General features: G+C 64.7%; 1 protein-coding gene across 9 annotated transcripts; it reads right to left on the reverse strand.

Moving 5' to 3' along the window:
• Positions 1-266: 266 nt before the first annotated feature.
• TNNT3 (troponin T3, fast skeletal type) lies at positions 267-17062 on the reverse strand. Of its 9 annotated transcripts, none has more exons than XM_032879772.1 (17): positions 16941-17060; positions 13929-13961; positions 13750-13763; positions 13270-13287; positions 12039-12056; positions 11861-11875; positions 10872-10883; positions 10626-10640; positions 8057-8075; positions 5473-5518; positions 4616-4732; positions 4447-4524; positions 4101-4214; positions 3901-4010; positions 3679-3769; positions 2638-2678; positions 267-383 (listed from the first exon to the last, which is right to left on the reverse strand). In XM_032879772.1, the coding sequence occupies exons 2-17, from the start codon at positions 13943-13945 to the stop codon at positions 329-331; spliced, it is 780 nt and encodes a 259-aa protein (XP_032735663.1). In that variant the 5' UTR covers positions 13946-13961; positions 16941-17060; the 3' UTR covers positions 267-328. The 9 variants fall into 9 exon arrangements, with proteins under 9 accessions (XP_032735663.1, XP_032735662.1, XP_032735671.1 ...); XM_032879771.1 differs by lacking the exon at positions 2638-2678 and adding an exon at positions 2001-2041 and having other exon boundaries at positions 16941-17055; XM_032879780.1 differs by lacking the exon at positions 13270-13287 and having other exon boundaries at positions 16941-17062.

The raw sequence follows: 17062 nt of genomic DNA on the forward strand, positions 1-17062 counted from the left end.
CAGGGCGTCCCAGTCCCCTGGAGCCATGTGCCCTGACCCCTAAAGAGAGCCCCCAGTGTCCCTTGGGCCCCCAACCTGCGCTTCTATCCTCCCTAGCCCACCCGATCAGCCCCTCCTCCAGGCTGCGCCCCACAGAGCCCCTGTCTGAGAGCCAGCACACACTCGGGAAGGGAGTCCGTCAGCTTTATTCACAGACCCCAGGACATGGGGGAAGCCAGGACAGAGACGTTTGGCGGGGGAGCCTCCACCCCCAGGCTTGCGGGTTGGACACTGCCTCACGGGCTGCGCGGGCCAAGGGTCGCTGCCTCTGGGACCTTCTCTGGCTGTTTCACTTCCAGCGCCCGCCGACTTTGCCCTTGGCCGGGGCCCCGGCCTTCTTGCTACTGCAAGTGGAAGCAAGTGGATCGTCAGTGGCCGGGTGTCTGGGCCCCCAGCCCAGCCCCCCTTGGCCCCCCGCACACCCCAGTCCTGACAGCTCAGCCCACTCGGGCCACTATTGGGGCAAAATCTGGCTTCAAAGCCACAGGCACACGCTCCAAGCTCCAGTCACTCACCTGTACCTGGCCCGGCTGGGCCGGGGCGCCTTGTGCTGGGACAGTTAGTGTGGTTAGGGGAGGGACCAGAGAGCGCAGGACACCCTCCAACCCCTGCCAGGAGCTTGGGCTCCAGGGACCCCACCTCGGGTGGACCTCAGGCCTGCCAGGGAAGCTGTCTCTACAGGTGGCTCTCATCACCCCAGTGACTGTGGCCTGGAGAAAGCAGCCCAGGTCACAGCCTCCTGGGGCAGGAGAGGCTCTGGACAGTCAGCGGCCCAGGGCCCTGACTCCTGGCCACGAGGCAGGGCCTGGCAGACTCAAGGCCTGGGAGGCCTCCGCCCCAGCCCTTCACTCCCCTGTTAGAGCTGGACCATGGAGTGGGGAGGAGGTCAGCACCCTGCAGGGTGGCCGTCCTTAGGAGCCTGGTCCTGTCTGTCTGAGGCCCTCTGTACACCAGGGAGCCAGGAGGCACCTGGGTGCCGGGTCAGGGTCCCGTGGGTGGGGAATAGGGTGTGTGGGCTCCAGAACCGACCCTATGGAATGACTTCTGGCTGGTGGAGGCCATGCAGTTCCCAAGGCTGGCTTCGGGAGAAGCCCTGGCACCCGTGGCCATGCCCGTGGCCCAAGTCCTGCAGGGGTCAGCTTGAGAACACTTCCACGCATGCACACACGCATGCACATGCATGCACATGTGCTGGCAAACACGTGCACACACCCGGAAGGGCTCTCACAGGGCCCATGTCCACTGCACACATCAGAGCCCAGGGAGGAGGGTGTCACCTTCACCTGTCCCCCAGGCTGGAGAAGTCCAGCTCCGGGAGCAGGAAGTGGGCAGGGGCAGGGGAGGAGGAGGGGAAACCCCAGTCCAAGCAGTCCTGGGGACACTGCCCTGTGTGGGGTGGGAACCGGCCCTGCGACCAGGCTGGGAGGCAGCATCCCCAAGTGGGTGAGCCGGGGAGCACAGGCCCTTGGGGACAAGCAAGATGCGGGCCTCTGTAGGCCCCTCCCAGCCGCTGTGCTGTCATGGAGCCCGCAGACCCCGGGGTGACCTTACAGACAGAGGGTTCACGTCCCGAGGAGCCAGAGGCTCCCCCAGGGCTGCAGGGAAACCCGTGACAGAGCCCGATTTCCTGATGGCCCAGACCAGCTCACCGCTGAGGGGACATCTGGGAACCCCGTCTGGCTTTGCCAGGCTGCAGGGGAGCTGGCCCGGGGTCGCCCACGTCCCCATGGTCGGCCTCCTCCTAGGCTCTGGGGGTGAGGAGGGGGCAGATGGAGGCTGCCGGTCCAGGGGCGTGGGGCCTGGACCCACGGCCTCCCTCAGCCGCTGGTTAGTCTTGTTACTGCTCTGCGGAGGGCCAGCTGCCCCCGGGACTGGCCGAGATCGCAGGGCCCAGGGGCAGGCAGCGGCAGCTATCCCCAAGGGGCCATGTGCCCGGCACAGAACCCCTGAGGGCTACTCACTGCTTCTGGGCCTGATCGATGCGGCTCCTGAGGTTGATGATCTGCGGACAACACAGCGACTTACCTGGCGGGTTGGGGCAGGGCCAGGCCGGCTGTGGCCGGCGTGCCCTCCTTCAGCGGAGCCCGGCCGCCTCGCCTGGGCCGCTCGCTACTTTACTGTCTCCTGGATCCTCCGGGCGGGAGACTCCAGCCCTCGGCCCTGGGGACGCTTGCCTCTGACTTACTTTGGGTGGCCCGCGCCGGAGCCCTGGGCCAAGACACACAGCAGCCCTGGAGCCGGCCACTTACCTGCAGCAGGCGGGGTGCGGGCGGGGCGCGGGCAGGGCGTGGGAGGGGGCTGGGCTGGCAGGGCCCTGGGGCTGGTGGCTGCGAAAGAACAGCCCTGTGGCCCCCTGGCTCCACCGCCCAACGACTCCCTCCTCCCCACGGCCTGGCAGAGAGGCTCGGGGGAAGGCAAGGCCCTTCCCCACCTGCCAGCGAGAACTGCAGGTTCAGGGGAGGAGTGGGGGCAGGAGGCCAGCCCCCGTAGTCTCCGTGCCCGCTGCCACCATCCGCAACGAACCGGCTTTGCCATGCGGGAGGCTCACTGCGCAGTGCACACCACGAGCCTGGTCCAAGGTGGGCTCTGGCTACTTACAACTTGGCCAGCATCTCCACTCTGGCCCGCATGTTCATGATCTAGAAAGACCGAGATTGTTAACGGGCTGGGCGGCGGGCTGAGGCTCCGGGGCCTTGCTGTGTGCTGGGCTAACCTAGGCCTGGGCCCTCGTGGCCCTTCCAGCCCCCCCGGGGACCCTCCATGGGTTGCGTACACGTGTGTCAGGAGGCAGCGTGTCCCTGACTCCACCCCGTGGACCCTCATCTGCCAGCCAGCCCTCCCAGGGAACCATGGGGAGAGGGCAGTGCTGAGGCCAGCACGACGGTCCTCCCCTTGGCAGAGGTGAGCAAACCACAGGAGAAGACCCACTGCCCTAGGGCACGGCTCCTGAGAAAGGGCCAGGAGTCACCAGTCACTGCGCACCCTCTATCTTGGTGGCCTGCAAGGATGGCCACAGGAGACGCCTCTCGGGTATGAGCTGTCTTCCCCCAGGGACCCGAGAGGACACTAAGGGGCAGGGGCAGGGGCTGTGCCTGTGATGGGGAAGCTGGAGGTGTCTGCATTTGCTCGGAGCAGGTTGGTTTCCAGGACATCTCCTGCTCCCCAGGCCCCGCAGGGCCTCCAAGGGGACGCTATCTGAACAGGACTGCCGTTCTGAGCTGTGTGCCCCTCCCAGGAAGCTCTAGGCAGCCACCCCTGAGATGATCCAGCCCCAGACCCTTTTCCAAGCTGCCGGACGGGGGCCTGAGGAGGTGACCGCTCAGGGACCGAGGCTGGGTTCCCCAGGGAAGGAAGCCGATGTCTCCGCGGGCACGGCTGGGACCTCACTTTACAGAGAAGCTGCATCCAAAAAACCTACTGGCACAGCCGGTGGGGGCTTTCTGCAAGCCCCTGGCCATTCAGAAACTGGACCGCGAGGCTGCTCGGCCTCTGCTCTCTCCAGCAGCCCTCAGAGCAGGGCCAGTTGCTCGGGGGCACAGAGGCGGGCTCAGAGGGTGCCCCCGACCCGGTCCCTGGCTTCTCAGGCGGAGGCGGTGGGGACTTGTGGGGGCGGCCGAGCTGCGAGGTGTCCGCACTCACGTCATACTTCTGGCGCTTCAGCTTCTCCCCAAACTCGAACTTGTCGGTCTCCAGTTGGTAGAGGGTGTCCCAGAGCTCCTTGGCCTTGTCCCTGCGAGGGGCGAAGGTGCGTCTGGGCCGGGCAGGCAGGGAAAGCAGGGCCCAGCCACCGCCCCCCGTCGCTGCTGAGAACCAGGGCGGCCTCCGGGACCGCCTCCCTCCCACCGCCCCGGCCGGGTCTACCTCAGCTTGTCCTCGCTGAGGTGGTCGATGTTGAGCGGCTTGCGCCTCTCAGCCAGCACCTTCTTCTTCATCTCCCGCGCTGTCTGCTTCTTGCCTCTCTTCTGGTCGGCCTGTGGGGCACGGCAGAGGGACCCGGCCTCAGGAGGGCCCCCCCACCCCGCACATGGCTGGGCAGTGGGCGCGGCGGGGGCGGGGCTCACCTTGGCCAGGTAGCTGCTGTAGTTGGCGCCCATGGAGGACAGGGCCTTCTTCTTCTTCAGGTCGTCCTCCGCCCTCCGCTTGGCATCCTCCTCCTCCCTACGAGCTTTCTCCTCCTGCGGGGACCCCAGCCCGCGGGCCTCAGTGCCCGGCGGGGCCTCTCTGGCGCAGCCCCCTGCACCCCACTGCAGGGCAGGCGTCGGGGACCCACCCTGGGACGGGCACTGTCCGCAGGTTCTGCAGGACATGGGGAACCTAGCCGGGCCCCCCCGGGTCCCCGGCTCGTGTCAGGGGGACGCTCGGGAGGACAGGGAACCTGTCGGGTCAGGGGTGCGGGCCGGGCCTCACCGCCAGCCTGTTCTGGCGCTCCCGCTCCTTCTCGGCGCGGATCCTCTGCTGCTCCGCTCGCTCTGCGCGGCGCTTCTCCTACGGCCAGACGAGCAGGTGGGCCCGGCCCTAGCGGCCGGTGTCCGGGCAGCCCCGCCTCCACCTGCCGCCCCCCGACCCCAGGACTCACAATTCTCTCCTTGAGGGCGATCAGCTCCTCCTCCTCCTTCTTCCGCGCCTCAAAGTGGCTGTCGATGAGAGCCTGCAGCTCCATGAGGTCCTTGTTCTGACGTTTCTTCTGGATGTCCTGTGGGCGGACGGGGCCCCTTCTCTCACCCCACCCTGCCTGGGCCACCGTGCGGCAGGCGGTCCCTGCCTGGGCCCCAGCGGGGATGCCCTCCCTCCTCTGGCCACCATGAAAGCTGAGGGTGACAAGGGACCTTTTGCCCTCGCCACATCCCCATGGTCACTGCGCTCCTGGGGGCCAGAGGCTGCCGGATCCCTTAGCTCCAGGGTAAGAATGGTACCCTCCCCGCGGGTGAGTCCAGGCCCTGCAGAGCTCTGAGGTCATCAGCACCCCTGGGAAGGACTGGCTCTGACTTGTCTCTGTTGTCATCCCCAGAGATGCTCTGCATGGGCCGGACAGAAGGAAACTGGTGAATGAGGTAGTTTGTTGGGTGATGGATGGATGGATGGGTGGGTGGATGGATGGGTGGGTGGATGGATGGGTAGATGGATGGATGGGTAGATGGGTAGATGGATGGATGGATGGGTGGATGGATGGATGGATGGGTGGGTGGATGGTTGGGTGGATGGATGGGTGGGTGGATGGATGATGGGTGCGTAGGTGGGTGGGAGAGGAGGGAAGACGGGTGTCTGACACTGTGGGTGTTTCCTCTGGTCCAGAAATAAATTCAGGCAGAATGGCCTGCAACCAGGAAGGGCTAGCTCTGGCTGCCTGGGAGCAAATGACCTTCACGGGTCTGGAGGCTGAAGGCTAGGCCTCAGTGGGTGTAGGCCGTGTGGATCCAGGTCCCATAAACTTACATCGAAGTCTACTTTCTCCCCTTCCGGGATCTTAGGAGCAGTGAGTCTGGAAGAAGAGAGAGGCTCATGAGCGGGGGCAGGTGGAGACGCTACCAGGGAGCTGGTCGTCCTGCCCTTCCCCTGGGGCCCCCAGCTGAGGACCCACTGCCTGACCTTTATTCTGGTCAGATGTATAACCCACGGTCCCCAGAGTGGCCTGACCCCTTTGAGGAGGTTTCAGTCTCTTCACGTCCCTCCATTTAGCCAGCACCTGGACATCAAGAGGGCCGTTTCACCCCTGGCCTGTGCAGGAGGGCACTCTCGCTTTCTTTCTCAAACAAAGAAAGAAACACAGCCAGGCCAGGCCAGAGGCGGCCTGGTCACTGCAGGCCCCCGAGGGGTGTTGGGCTCTGTGGTCCGGAACGGCTGTCTGGACCCTTCCCGGGTCTCTGACCCCTCTTGAATCTTTCCTTCTGGGGACCCAAAGGAGGGGGGCTGGGCAGAAGGCAGTTTGGGGAAGAAATGAGACCCTGGGACCCGGCCGGCTGTAACCCGCCATCAGCCCCGGGCTCGGCCCCTGTTCATTCCAGATGGAGCAAAGAGTTAGAACAACAACACGGTTTTTCAAAACGAGCCACAGAAGGACGTGGAACTGAATATGGACCCAAATGCTGGAACAGGAGAGGCTTTCCTAAGCTCAGAAGCCCCAGAAGGTCCCGCTAGGGGAAAGATAGCCAGACGACTCCACGCAAATGAAAAACTTATGTATGTGAAAAAAAAAAAAAAGCAAAAATTGAAAGGGGAAAAAAAAACCCAACCCAGACTAGAAAAATATTTTCAGCTAGCACAGAGAAGACTTATATCCTTGTGCACGCCGATGGCTGAAAACACGTGGAGACGTCTGTGCAGAGAGATAAATGGGCAGGAGGCGCGCGCAGCCAAGTCTCGGGAAGAAAGGCGGCCAGTGAGCGGGCGCGCGGGAGGCGCTCCCGGAGCCCTCGGAGGCGCGCGAACAGAGCGGCCCTGAGAGGCCCCCCTCATCCATCAGTGTCCCCAGGCCGGGCGGCGGCGCGGGGCGCAGACCCGCTCACGTCCGCGGCGGAGCCCGCCCTGGCACGGCCCCCGTGGAGAGCAATTTGGCAGAGAGCGCCAGGAGCCTGAAGAACGCTCGCACTCTTTGACCCAGTAATTCCAGTTCTGGGAACGCGGCCTAGGGAAATAACCCGAAAGACGGAAAATGCTTTCCACCCGGCGTTATTTATGATAGTAAAATATTGGGGGAAGCTTTAATGTCCTGCAGAAGACGGACGGTTAGAAAAATTATGGTTTGTCCAATTCACGGAATATTATGTGGCCATTCAAAATATTTAAGAAGACTATGTAAAAACACGGAAAAATACTTATGAATAGTGCTAAATTTTAAAAAAGCAGAATGGAAGGTTGTATAGACAGTGCGATGTTTGAAAAACAGCTCAGAGTTTAAATCTTTTTTTCCAAGCCCGACGCACGGAAAGAGCGCGTAAAATTCCTCCCCGGGCCTTCCCGCAGTCTGGCTGGCGGGCTGGGAGAGTTATAGACGATTTTTTTTTCTTCATTGGACTTTTACGTATTTTCCAAATTTTCTTTAATGAGGTGTTTTATTTTCATAATGAAAACACAAACATTTTTTTAAAACTAGAAAATATCTGGGACCCAGCAGCGTTATTCAACATTGCTGAAAAATAAAGTGCAGGGGACGGGCGCGTGCTGGCCGAACCCTGGGCTTGCCATGGGGCCCACGGACCCCCGAGGCACCCCAGGTCTGACCAGACCATGCAGAGCGCAGGCGGGACACTCTGCGGGGCGAGGGCGTGAATCACATACCGTGTGCCCCCCAAGTGCTTGCCCAACACGAGATGTCAGAATCGACGGGTTAAAAAACAAAATCCCTGAAATCTTCACAAGTGGGTAAAATGAGGGAAAGGCCCCCCCCAGATGAGGAGGACGGCGCCCGGAGGCCCCGGGGTTGTGAAAGATGGCAGGTCCACCGTGGTTCTGCTCTGAAGGGGCCACGGGAGCGAGACCCTCCCTCCCGCTGCCTCTCATGGCTGCCTCTCAGCTAGGACTTGGGGGCACCCCATGGCAGGCCAGCAGCCGCGGGGGCGAGGGAGCCCCGTTCTCTCTACCCTGTCTCCCCCAGCTCCCTGCCCTCCCCTGTCCTCCCTGGGACCCCGACTCCTCCCGCAGGGAGTCCTCCTTGCCCACGCCCGGAGGGCAGGGCACAGCCACACCCTGCCGGGCCCCCAGAGTTCATCTTTGCTCCTTGCTGGGGAAGAACTGCCCCAGTGAACTCTGCTCCCCACCTGTGGGGGAAGGCACCAGCCGCCCCAAATAATCCCACTTTCATCAGGGCCCTTCGTCAGACGCCTAGAGCTTTAAACACCAAATCAAGGAGCACAGGCGCGGCCGCCTTCCCTCAGGGGTTTGGGTGCCTTCTCCACGGTGCCCAAATGAGCTGTCTTCCGTGGGACCCCAGTTTCCCAGGTGACCTTGGTCCTGACCTCCAGGCCTCCCACACTGCCCATCCCCCCACCTGGCGTCTGGCCCTGCCTGGGCCCGCACTCACCTGGGTCTTGGCTTCTCCTCTGGCCACCACAGTGGGCATGGGGAAAGGGAAGAGAAGTGTGGTGAGTGGGGTGGCCCGCTCCTGCCCATAGACCCCTGGGGGCACCCTCATCTGGGGGCTGGGCTTCCTGCCTTGCGCCCACCCGCTTCTGCCTCTCCTCCTGAGCCTACTGCCCATGCTTCTGTCCTGCCAGCGACAAGTGAAGGTGCCTGTGGGGTCCCAGGCGGAGAGCTCAGGGTGCGTGGCCCAGAATGTGGCCCAGAAGGGGGAATGCAGGGGGAAGGAGGGATTGCCAGCCAGAGGCACGGGGTTCTCAAGGACCAGCAGGGCAGGAGGAAAGGAGGTGGTCTGATGGGAGGTGGCAGACACGGGGACCCAGTGGGAGGGCAGGATGCAGCCCCTTTCCAGGCCCCTGGCCTGTCCAAGCCTGCTGGCCGGTCCCCACTGACCGCCCCGCTTCTGTGTGGGTGCATGCAAGGATGGGCCCGTGGAGCCCCATGGCGGGACGGTCAGGCCTGACCCCAGAGAAGAGGAGAAGAGGAACACAGACAGGTGGGCAGTGGCGGTATGGAGAGCCAGTGGCCATCCAGACACAGTCTGGAAGGGTTGTGGCCAGTGGACCCATGGCCCTGACCTTCCCCATCCTCCCTCTGCTCCTCCGCAGTGGCGGTGGGCATAAGGGCATACACAGGAGAGAAGCCAGCAGGCTCGGGGCACTGGAGGGGGGGTTGAGGGGACTGTGGGGGCAGCCCCCAGGCCCCTTGTCCCTTGGTGTGCACTGGCCTGGACCCCATCAGTGGTCTGCTGTGTGGGGAGTGGGCAGAGGAGCTGGCTTCTTCGAGGGTTTCCACGGGGGCCTGGTGGGGCCCACCTGGGAAAGCAGACACCCTCCCTAACACTGGAGCCATGGAGCTGGGTGTGGGGGGGGTCCCTGCGGCCCAGGCTGCATTGGCCTGAAGGTGAAGGGGCTCCTGACCTCCCCGGGAGATGAAGAGCCTTCTCTTCCTGAAGTAGAATGTGCCCTCCCAGCTCGCCCGTGACCACCTCCTGGGGCCTGCCATGTGTCTGTCCACCCAGGCCTCCAGGCCTGAGATGAGCCTCCCGCCCTGGCCTGCGGGGGGCTGGCTGCCCTCACGCGGGGATGCTTTCTCTCGGGGCGTGCCTGGCTGGCAGGGTCACAGCCTGGGGTGTCGGCACAGCCCGGCAGGGTCTTGCCCTTGCCCCTTGGTCTCTGCTCTGGGCCCTTGGGCTCTCCAAGCCCAAGGAAACCCGGCAGGGAACACGGGTTGGGTCTCCTGCACTCTCTCCTCTGCCCGTTGCCATCCAGGCAGGGGAAGGGGGGCTGGCTGCGAGTGCACGGGGTGCGTCCCCTCGTCTCCCGCTAGGCTCGGGTCCCCCTGGGTGCTTGGGAGCCTGCTACATGCCCATAGACAGCACCTTGGCTGCTTACAAGTGGGCTTAATGTCACCCTTTCCCCACACCTTGGGGGGCTGTGGGCGTGAGGAAACTGAGCAAGAAAAGGGAGTGCTTTGGGGGCAGGAACCTCACGGAGGGGCAGAAGGAAGGGCTTGGTGGGGAAGAGAGGTGCCACTGAGGTGTGCTTGCCTTCTCCGGGGGCCTGGCTGGAGCCGCCCCGTGTGCAGGGGGCGCGTGAGGGGAGGCCGAGAGCTGGTGGGAGAGGGGCCCCACTCCAGCGCTCCCGCAGCGGTGTCTAGTCGGGGGCAGCCTGGCGTCCCCCCCGCACCCCATCTGCCTGTCTGACTCTCAGCCTCAGGGTGGGCTCCGGGGACCCCACTGACCGTGTGCCCCTACAGGCCCGCAGCGTCCTAGACGCCTCTCCCTGCACGGCGAGCGTGCAGCACCCCACGCCGGTGCCGGCACATCCCTTCTTCCTGCAGGCGGCCTCTCTGGGCCCCAGGAAGGGAAGACGCTCTCAGGGCTGTGCTTGCGGTTCAGGCCCAGCCCGGAGGCCCCGTGGCCCCGCCGAGCAAAGGGCCCCTGACTCGAACCTGTGTGTCCCCTGCCTCCGCCCCGGCATGGCCCACCCAGGGGCTTCCTCACGCCAGGATGAGACTGGCTGTGGCCCAGACGGTGGGTGGGATGCAGGGCCTGAGTGATGGCTCCTTTGCACGGAGGCCCCTGGCTGTTCCAGTCTTGCCTCGGGCCTCGGCCTGACCTTCCGCTTCACCCTGCTTGGCCTCCACCCTCCCTCCACCCTCACCCCTCCTGACGCCCTCTCTGACATGCCATCTGGGGCAGGTTGGAGGCGCCTTCCCTGTGTCTCGTCCTCTGCTCTTCTCCACCCGACCCTGTATGGTCCAGAAGCCCCTGGTGGACCTCAGCACTCTCCTCCCCAGGCCAGCACCTCCCAGGGCTCTGCGCTCCAGCTCAGGGCCGGCCGCCCCGCCTTCCTGCTGGTGGCCCCGGAAGGGCCTCCCCCCCGCACCCCCGAGGGCACCCAGACCCAACCTTTCCCACGGTGTCCCCAGCCCATGGGAAGGTGGCAGGAGTCAGCCAGGGAGCGAGGCAGGGGGAGATGTTCGGGGATGTCCGCAGGGGCGGGACGTACCTTCTTGGACCTCCTCTGCGGGGACAGCACCATGGGGTGGGGAGAGAGAGAATCAGCGGTGAGCCTGGGCAGAGACTGAGGGCAAGGGGCAGTGGGAGTGGGCGGAGGCGCAGGGTCCGAGCGGAACCACGCTGGACGTCGGTCCCACGGCCCTCTTGTTCCTGCGTGGCCCGGACGCCTGCTCACCCCCACACGTGTCACTCGTGTGCACGGGTGCTCACACGGGACTGAAGTCACGGCACATACCTGGTTCGTGGACTTCATGGGGGAGGGAGGGCCGCAGAGCAAGAGGTCAAAGGACGAAGGATCCAAGGTTAGGGGAGCACCGGTCGCATTCGGGAGGGTCAGTGGCCGAGGACAAGGGGCAGGGGGCATGCGGGAAGCCGGTGAGACATGGTCAGTGTTGGCAGGCACTGCCGTCCCCAGATCCTGTCCCCAGATCCTGTCCCCACCTCGCTGACCTGACGGGGAACCAGGGCTCAAGGGTGGCTCTGTGGGGGATACTGCAGTCCCGCCTGTCCTTCTCCCCCAGGAGGGATCAGCAGGGGCTCATGGGCTCTGGCCGCAGCCTGATGAGGGGACACGGGAGCTGGCCAGGCAGGGCCCACAGCCCAGGGAAGCAGCCCCAGAGGGCGCCGCACTTCCTGCCCCCACTGTCCTTCTGGTCCTAGCCTCTGGGGGCACACGGACATGGGTGCCAGGCTCGGCTGCCCTGCCCACTGATCCGAGCACAGGTGCCCCGACCCGCCCGTCATCACCCCAGGGCCCGAGGAGGGGCCCACAGGGCTGGATATGGGGGAATGTTGCAGAGTGTCCCTGCTGGGGGCTGATGGGCTGGACCTCTGTCACCCCGTGCTCACCCGCCCTCTGGCCGGGGGCCCTGGCCTGGTCCAGGAGTCAGACTCGACCGCGGGCTCTCAGTTCCCCACCCTGGGCCTGGGTTCAGGGCCGGTGAGGCCGGGCCTGTCCAGCAGTCCTGCCACCGACCCGGTCTCCCTGTGCTGGGGGCATGAGCCCCGTCTGCAGCCCAGCCTGAGTCAGGGGGATGCCTGGCCCTGGGGGACCCCCCCACCCTGGTCAAGCGTTGGCCGTGGTTAGTGGGCAATGTTAGGGCCACATGTGGGAGTCCTTTGCTGGCTGGCACCTTGCTACTCCCTGCCCTCTCCCCCACCCCGCATGGGCTCCAGCCAGGCCCTGGGCCCCACATGGGGACCAGAAGTCCTAGGTACCCATACCTTCCTCATGGACTTCTGCGGTGGAGGAGGCCGGGTGCACAGGCGGTGGGGGGAGAGAGGAGAGGTTAGGCCAAGAGCACACAGCATGTCCTTAGGGGGGTGGGGACACACTGGGGGGAGGCAGAGCGCTGAGGGTACTTGTGAGGGCCGGGGTCTGGACCCCGCTTACCCTGCTTACCTTCCTCCTGGGCCTCCTCTGACGTGGGAGCAGCGGGAGCGGGAGGGAGAGAGGAAACAAGGATAGTCTTTTAGGGGTTCACGCGGGGTGGCGAGGAAGGAGGTCTCCGCCCTGGGAGAAGGGGCAGCTGGCGCCCCGGGCCAGAGATGGTGAGCCCCGGAGACCCGCCCCGAGACCCCGCCTCTGTCCTGTGACCCCCTCTGGGACCCCAGGGCTCTGGATCCTTTCTCCCTCCTTGGGGTCTGGGCCCCCCAGATGGGCCTTGGGACCCCACCGCCTGCCTGCCCCAGCATGGCGTGTCTTCGGTATGTATAGCCCAAGTCCTGCTCTGCGGGGGACGGGGATGAGGACAGGGGATGAGACCCACTGTGGTAAGAAGCACCCGGGAAGGCCTGGGCGGGCTACGCAGTCTCTCTGTGTGCCCGAGCTGACGTGGACACTGAGGGTCTTTGAAGAAAACGGGGTGCAGGGGACCCTTCCTGCCCGCCATATGGCATTCCCTCAGTGAAGGGGCGGCTCCCCAGGACCACGTGGCCCGCTCAGAAATGAGTCTTTCCACCTTTTCAGCACAGAAAAAGAAATGTTTTGCTCACGTTGTTAGGGTAGCCAAGTGTTTTCAAAATATTTTCAAAACATAGCACCGGGCACGACTTACAGCTGAGCCTGCCCGGCGGAGTTGCGTGGACACTTCCCCAGGTTTGAGCGCATGCCAGGGCTTTCCAGGGCCTCCCACCCGGCTTGAGAACCGCCTCTCTGCGCGGTTCCCAGGTGCGGCGGCTCCCCTGCGCCCCACACCTGCCCGGGCACGACTGGGAGGATCCCCCCTGAAGATGGGCTGTGTGAGGGAGGGGTCTCCAGGTGAACCTGGAGGTTAGGGCCCCAAGGCGGGGATGCTGGGAGACACAGGGACACAGAGATGGAGAGAGACAGGGACAGAGGCAGAGGGAGAGACACAGAAGTGGGGTCTACACAGCCCGGCCCTCGAGGTTAACGAGGGAGAGGCGAGACGCACACATCAGCTCTGTCCACACGGTGCTACCAGGATGGGGATTAATGACGAGTGTGTGTCTGTTAGTGGATGCGGACATGGGAGACGAGTGCTGGTAGCAAGCGGTCATGCATGACGAGGAGGACGGGCTGTGGGAGCGGAGAGCGCAGTGGGGCTGAGGCCGGGAGCCGAGCCAAGGGACAGCCTGGGTTGGGGCGTGGGGCGTGGGGCCGGCAGCCTTACCTTCCTCCTCGCACTGCTCTGCAATGATAGGACGCAGGAGCCTTGTTAGCGGGCGGCCCTGGGAACCAGCCGCTCGACTCCCAAACCACTGAGGATGGGTATAGGGGGCCTTGGGCCCTGGACGCCCTGGGATTCCTGCTGGGGCGGGGCCTGGGGGGCCAGATCCCCCTAGGAGAGTGTGGCTGGGCCCCGGGCCAAAGGCTGCCCCAGACGGGTCTGTAGGGCAGGCTGGGCGTACAGAGAGAACCATATCTTGGGATGCGTCCTGGGAGGAGGATGCGCCCTGGGTGCGGGAGCAGGAGTGGGGAGCCCGTGCTCAGTGGTCCCCACTGCAGAACACAGCAGAGCTCGGGCTTCCCACCAGGGCTTCCCTCCAGGCGTTCTGGAGGAGAGCCCTGCTGTGGATGGTCAGATGGGCCTGTCTCATGTGTGACTTGTCCACTGGGTGTGGATGTAGGGGGAAAATCAATGGACACTTACCCTCGACCTGTTCACTGTTGGGGGCCGAGGGTTGGGGAGAGAGAGAGAGAGAGAAAAAAAATGGGTCAGCTGGGCTTTCACTCAGTGTCTCCCAAGAGCCCTGGGTCCTCTGGCCTCTGCACGCAGCCCAGGTCCAGGGGCCCCACGTGAGGCGGGTGGTGACTAGGGCTGGTACTCACACTTCCTCGTCAGACATGGTGGCGGGGTGGTTTCTGCAGGGGAAGGAACGGGACCAGAGTCAGAATGGCCTTGGTCTGGAAGTGCTGGAAGGGGTGAGCTCCTAGGGCTGGGGATGTGAGGGACATCCAGGGACAGGGTGGAGGCCAGCACTCTGGCCTTGGCAGGCCTCCTCCGCAGCGCCCACCCCCGCCCCCGCCCCCGGCACTCCTCGAAGAACTCTGATCCCACCCCACCCCCTTCCGGCCCTGGCTCCAGCCTGGAGCTTGGAATCCCAGGGCTGGACGGGATGTTGGAAGGTCATGGCGTCCACCCCCACCCAGGGTAGACATCCTCTCTACAGCGTTCCCCGAGGGGGGTCATCCAGGATGCCCGGTGCCGGTCCAGGCTGTTTCGGACAGTAGGGAAGTTGTGCTGGTGGGGCTCGGAGCCCGTTTCTTGACAGCCTCTGCCTTTCGCCGAGGTGGTTGAGGGGTTTGCTGGGATCCCCCTCTCCCTGTGGACATGCTGGACCTTCCTGGGTCTTTGGGCCTCACCAGTGCCCTGACAGCCATCCTGGTGTGAACCCAGAGCTCCCTTCCCCAATTGACGGTTTCCTGCAGGGACCCCACGTTCTCCTACATGGGTGCCCTGGGAGTCCCCCATGGCCCCTGTGCTGTCCTCCCTCCCCAAACCACAAGGTGCACAATCTGTTCTCCTTGTCCCCCCACTCAGCCCCGCCCGGAGCAGACTGGGCCCCAAGCTCACGGGGCTGGGCTCTGGGCTGTTTCTCTGTGCATTCCCCAGCCCAGGGGCCCTGAGCGAAGGACTGCGCGGACAGCCCCATCTGGCCGCCCCCTCCCCCCGCCTGCTTTCCCAGGCCCCGTGGATGCTCTTGAATTTGTCAACGTCTGCAGGGAAGCTCCACGCCTGGGCCCGGCCGCACGTGCGCAGGTGTAGCTGGGGCGCTCAGGGACCCCGGTTCCGTGAGCTGGCCTGCGCACCCGGCTGGGGCGGCCCGGGGCCTGGGAGCGCTCAAAGCAGCTGGCCCGGGGCTCAAAACACAGAGTTCACGCTGGCCTAGTGCAGCTCCAGTGGAACGCGACCGTTGGGCCCCCAGCCCCCCGGAGCTCCGTACAAGGAAATCACAAGCTCATCATTTAAACATGCGTGTCCGTCACACCGCTAAGGTGGGAACGGCTGTGTGAAGCCTCCGTCCAGAATGTTAATTTTTCCAGAGCCGTTGAAGCTCCGTGAGACGTCAACCCCCAGATCTCTGCTCCCTGCACCCCAGCCCGAGACGCAGCTCTTTCCCGAAACAGGACTCTGCTGCCCCCTCAAGTTACAGCCTCCCGCCTGCGTACAGCTGGGGGTCTCAGCCTCCTGGTGGGCCCCGCCCTCACCCCTCTGCCATCCCCCCGGGCCCACTCTCAGGGGTGGGAGGGTCCGTGACAGCCCAGGGCCTTGTCCTGCTGGCCCCCCTGACCCTGGCTGGGCCCTACACCTGTCAGCAGCCTCAAGGGGGGCGGGGTGGCCCGAGCACGGGGTGGGTTATTTTTAAGAAGCCTGTGGCAGCTGAGGTGACCAGAAATAGGCACCCAAATTAGCCAAGACGCCTCTGACCAGAAACCCAAGACGCAGGGAGGGGGGCTGAGGGAAGCCGCTGGCTCAGGTCTCTACCTGGCCCGCTCCCCCTGGCCCCCGCCGGTGTCCCAGGCCTGCCTGAGCTCCTGCACCTTGCTCTCTTGCTTTCTGGACTGGAGCCCAGGGGGGCGGCAGAAAGACCCCCGTATCCCCGGGTGGGGTGCCTGGAAGCCCTTTGTGAGTCAGGGCGGCAAAGCCCCACTGACCCCGACAGAGGCTGCGGCTTCTCCGGGATCCTGCCGCTCTGTCCAGGGGAGCCCCGGAGGCCACACCACAGAGTGGCTCTGTCCCCCCAGCTCGCCATCTGTTGGGAGAGGCTGGGGTGGGGCGTGCTGGAGGGCAGGGGACAGCGTTTCAACCGTTGGGCAGGAAGTCAGATGTCCATTTCATGCTCTGCCCTTGGCGTTGGGGGGTGGGGTAGAGGGAATACAGCCACTGAGTTCAGAGCTCCTTGGAGACACACACCTCCTTCCCGGTGACCAGATCGGGTGGGGAGGAGGGAGTCCCCGCCCCGCTATGTCACCCCGCACAGCCTCGGCCCCCACCCTATCCTTCAGGGGCTCATTTTCCGGGTCTCCCCCTCAACGACGGCTGAGGGTGTGCAGAAGGAGCTGGCCGGTAAGGGTGCTGGGAGGGCAGCGTGGGCGAGGCCGTGGGGAGCGGGGAGGGCGGGGAGGGCAAGAAGCCTGGGCGGGGCCTCTGGTTGCACTTGCTGCTCCTCCATGGGCAGCGGTGGGACGCGTCCAGGGCAGTGGGACAGATCCCAGGTCCCCAGTCCACCCTGGCCTGGCCCTGTTTGCTCCTGTCCTTGGCCTCCAGGAGCTGTCCCTGAAGCCCCCACCAGCCACCTCTCCATGGAACCGCTCCTGGGGTGAATTCCACCAGACCCCTCGCGTTCGTCTCTACACATGGCAGCATTGGAGGCAATGACTGCTTGAGGCCAAGAGCCCCCAGTGTCTGAGAGAAGCTGGCCTGGGCCCCTGTACTTACTGGAGCCCCGTGGAGAGGCCCGGATGACCCCGGGGGTGAGCCAGGACCCGGCACTGGGCAGCCTTCGGAACTGTGGGCAGTGGCCTTCCGGGGCTCTTTGCCTCGACCCCTGCTCCTCTCCCCACTTCTCCGTCCCTTTCCCTCCAGGGAGACCCCCTCCGCCTCCGCGGACCTCCCCGGCTGCCAGGCTACGGTTTGGGACAGCTCGCCCGTCTTCGCATCCCAGAGCACCACCCTCCGTGCCAGTACCCTCGGGACCCTGGGTGGCTTTGCGGGTTCTCCGAGCTGCCGTGCTCAGAGCTGAGATGTGGAATCACGGCGTCCTGGACCCTCAGCACCCCAGAACCCCGGACACGCCTCGAATGGCAGGCCGGCCCTGCCCAGCCCTGTGCCATACCAACCTGTGGCTGAGTCTGGAGAGAAGGGCTGGAGCTCCCTGTGGACAGGACGGCTCAGACACTGCCCGCCCGGCTCACGGCCTCATGTTATAGTGACATTTGATCTTGCCCAGAAGCCCATTGGC

The sequence above is a fragment of the Lontra canadensis genome, unplaced genomic scaffold (genome assembly GCF_010015895.1).
Source record: "Lontra canadensis isolate GAN:19392208 unplaced genomic scaffold, GSC_riverotter_1.0 scaffold66, whole genome shotgun sequence".
NCBI classification, from domain to species: domain Eukaryota; kingdom Metazoa; phylum Chordata; class Mammalia; order Carnivora; family Mustelidae; genus Lontra; species Lontra canadensis.

What these genes read in the sequence shown, in the direction of transcription:
- TNNT3 (XM_032879772.1), bottom strand. An exon ending in CTCAGCGAGGACAAGCTGAG is followed by an intron (nt 3,770 to 3,900) that starts GTAGACCCGGCC and finishes CGCCCCTCGCAG; the next exon opens with GGACAAGGCCAAGGAGCTCT. An exon ending in TGAAGCGCCAGAAGTATGAC is followed by an intron (nt 2,679 to 3,678) that starts GTGAGTGCGGAC and finishes CGGTCTTTCTAG; the next exon opens with ATCATGAACATGCGGGCCAG.